Below are 3,351 nucleotides of genomic sequence, written 5' to 3'. Positions count from 1 at the left end.
GGTTGAAATTTAGGAACTTATAATTACTTATAATATTACACAGTTAGGGCTAATACTATATTTTAATTCTTATAACTACGCTGGTACTTAAAATTAAAATCAACTTATAAAATAGTGAGAAAAGGAAGTAAAAAAAAAGGATAATAATAATAATAATAAAATAAAATGAGAAGAAAAGAAATTAATAAAGTAAAAAAAAGGCTGGTATTATAAGCTTAGGGTTAACTATACAGGGTGTCTGATGCAAAAGTAGCAATTTTGGAAATAGCGGTAGATTGGGTTAAACTAAGGAGAAATATCATGTACCGAGGTACAAAGTAACAATAGTTATCAAGATAAAAATATATACGTTTGAGCGAATGAGGATGCAGGAGACGGTAGGCCGGACTCGGGAGGCATTTAAGAAAATCGATCGATGAGCGGGAGGTGGAGCGACGCGCGAGATACATGTGGCGACTTGTAGTTGCCCATCTATACGACGACACAGTCTATGGTCGTCGGTGGCGCTGTCCGAGCGGGAACAGAATATGTTAGTCGTAACTCGCCTGTGTCACGGTCAAGACCGATCACCTTACCGTGTACCAAGATCTTAATAAAGTTCATATATATCTCCAGTAATTGTGAGTGGATTATTCCCGCCTTCGCAACCAGCTATCGGCAAGGAAGTATTGTGGGCACTTCAGCCGGGCTGTAAATACATCGACTAGGCCCCACAATTGGTGACCCCGACGTGATGCGCATCCGCGCATTTCACGTTCGCATCGGCGGAAGAAAGATCAACGGCGAGGCTCAGGTCCTTTCCCCCGCTTTCTGGGGATTGACCTGCAGCACGAAGAGGACCTCATCCACGCTCTATCGGCCCTGAGGATCCTCGGACTGCCCGAAATTGTGGCATCACCGACGCCCGGGCAAGTCCATTATTCGGGCCTTCCCGAAACTTCGGGCGAGCCTATCACCGCCCGAGGGAGGCCATTTTTGGTGACGTACATCGGTCGTTCTCCATCCACGGACTCAAGTCGGCGGGATTCCGCCCTGTGATATCTCCGACGACGCGGCCGAACCAGGTTAAGGGCGCACCCAGGTCGGTGCACGATTTGTGCCGGCGTAGTCATCCCGGCGGACGCGCATCCCGCGCAGTCATCCCGACGGACTTCTTCGTGCCGGCGTAGTAATCCCGGCGGACGCGCATCCTGCGCAGCCATTCCGGCGGGCATTGCCGTGCCAGCGCAGCTTTCGCGCTTACGCAGCCATCCCTGCGGACGCGCATCTTGCGCAGCCATACCAGCGGACATCTCGGGTTCGAGCGACACCTCCTTCGAGGGACGACGCCTCTTCGAGAACTTCGAGACCGTCGAGGCATATGCTTTGCCTCTCCCTGGTATTCCTCCTTTGCTTCTTTTCTTTTTTCGCATTTCTCCTCGGTTTGCGGTACGCGTCCCATAGTTTAAACATGCCGGACGATGACGCGCGCGTAGAATCGTACCGGGTGCCTAAGATCCCGCCCTTCTGGCGACAGGCCCCGGAGGATTGGTTTTTGCGTGTTGAAGCGTCGTTTAGAAACGCGAACATAACCGTCGATGGTACTAAAGTCGACTACCTTATCGCTAGCCTCGATCCAGAGGTCATATCGCATATCCGAGATTTGATTCAGGCGGATCCACCGCCTGATAACTTATACAAAGCGCTCAAAGACAGGATTCTCGCGACATTTACGGTCTCACCGGAGGCCCGCTTACGGCAATTGTTAAAAGGTCAGGTTCTGGGGGACCGGAGACTCTCTCATCTACTAAGTCAGATGAATCAGCTCAACGGCGGGCAATGCCGTAATAAAATCTCTTTTTCTTGAGTTGTTGCCCGAAGCGCATAAGACCATTTTGGTTGCAATGAACGAGCCTGACCCCCAGAAATTAGCAGAAACCGCGGATAATCTTGCGGACATTAGTAGTCCTAGTTCCGCAGTCGCGGTAGTCGCGCCAAAAGAATCTAGAAAATCCCGCTCTAAAGCCCCGTTGAGCGTCGATGAGCGGTTTGATAAACTGAATAAACAGATGCAATCTTTGAGCACCGCGTTCGCAAAAATGCGACGCGAACGGTCCACATCCCGTACGCGTAATAAGACTAAGCGTGGTGATGAAACAGATAAGTCTGATGATAAGACAGGCTACTGTTTCATTCACCGTAAATACGGGAAGAAAGCCACGTCCTGCCGCAAGCCTTGCTCGTGGAAAGATGACGCGGCGGAAAACTAAACCGCTCTCCCCGCGAAGAGACGGTCGGGGATTCGGGGCAGAAACAAAGCCGTCTTCATGTTTTTGATCGGACTACCGGTCAACGGTTTTTGGTTGATACGGGCGCGGAGATATCTATACTCCCAGCGTCCCTGCGCGATAAAAATACGCCTTCCGGATTAAAACTTTTCGCAGCTAATGATACTGTAATTGATACGTTCGGCGAGCGTCTTCTTACTCTAGATCTAGGCTTGCGGCATCCTATCGTGTGGAAGTTTCGCGTAGCGAACGTGCCCTTTGCGATCCTCGGTGCAGACGTGTTGACGCACTATAAGTTAGTCGTCAACCTGCACAAGCGTCGTCTGGTCGACAGTGTTACCTCATTGTCGTCGGCCGGACAAGTACTGGCTGTACCAAAAACTAAAATTCCTTTGGTCAGTCACGATAATAAATTTGCGGACATACTTTCAGGATTCCCTGAGGTTACCGGGAGCGGTCAGGCGCTTTCGCCTGCCGCATGGGCTGTCGAACACCACATCGCGACTAACGGTTCTCCCGTCGCTGAGCGACCACGCCGGTTACCCCCCGATAAGTTAAAGGCAGCGAAGGCTGAAATTAAAAGGCTGACTGAGTTAGGCATTTGTAGGCCGTCCAGCAGTCCTTGGGCCAGTCCAATCCACCTCGTCCGTAAGGGTAACGGTGACTGGCGGCTTTGCGGCGACTATCGTCGTTTGAATGCCGTCACAATTCCGGATAAGTATCCGATACCGTACCTGCACGATTTTACCTCTAACCTACTAGGTAGATCGATTTTCTCTTCCCTTGATCTCTTCAAGGCCTACCACCAGATTCCAATGGCGAAGGCCGATATACCGAAGACGGCTGTCATAACGCCGTTCGGTCTTTTCGAGTTCGTCTCCATGACATTCGGTCTAAGGAACGCCGCGCAGACTTTTCAGCGGTACATCCATCATGCCCTACGGGATCTTGATTTCGCTTTTGCTTACATAGATGATATTCTTATCGCGTCTTCTTCTCTGGAGGAGCATAGGAAGCATCTTAGCATCGTCTTTCAAAAACTCAAGGAAGCTGGGTTAGTTATCAACCCTTCCAAATGTGTCTT

The 3,351-nt window shown here is 50.2% G+C and overlaps 1 protein-coding gene across 1 annotated transcript; it reads left to right on the top strand.

Annotated features, from left to right (window-relative positions):
• Positions 1-1,450: 1,450 nt before the first annotated feature.
• On the top strand, positions 1,451-3,321 carry LOC105568301 (the record flags this gene model as incomplete). Its single annotated transcript, XM_012023865.1, has 3 exons — positions 1,451-1,751; positions 1,861-2,178; positions 2,376-3,321. Coding segments are annotated over exons 1-3 (1,565 nt in total), but the record flags the coding sequence as incomplete, so codon positions are not given.
• Between the last annotated feature and the right edge of the window lie 30 nt (positions 3,322-3,351).

The sequence above is a fragment of the Vollenhovia emeryi genome, unplaced genomic scaffold (assembly GCF_000949405.1).
Source record: "Vollenhovia emeryi isolate VEMERY1.0 unplaced genomic scaffold, V.emery_V1.0 DF942588.1, whole genome shotgun sequence".
NCBI lineage: Eukaryota > Metazoa > Arthropoda > Insecta > Hymenoptera > Formicidae > Vollenhovia > Vollenhovia emeryi.
This window is presented reverse-complemented; position numbering and strand designations above follow the sequence as displayed.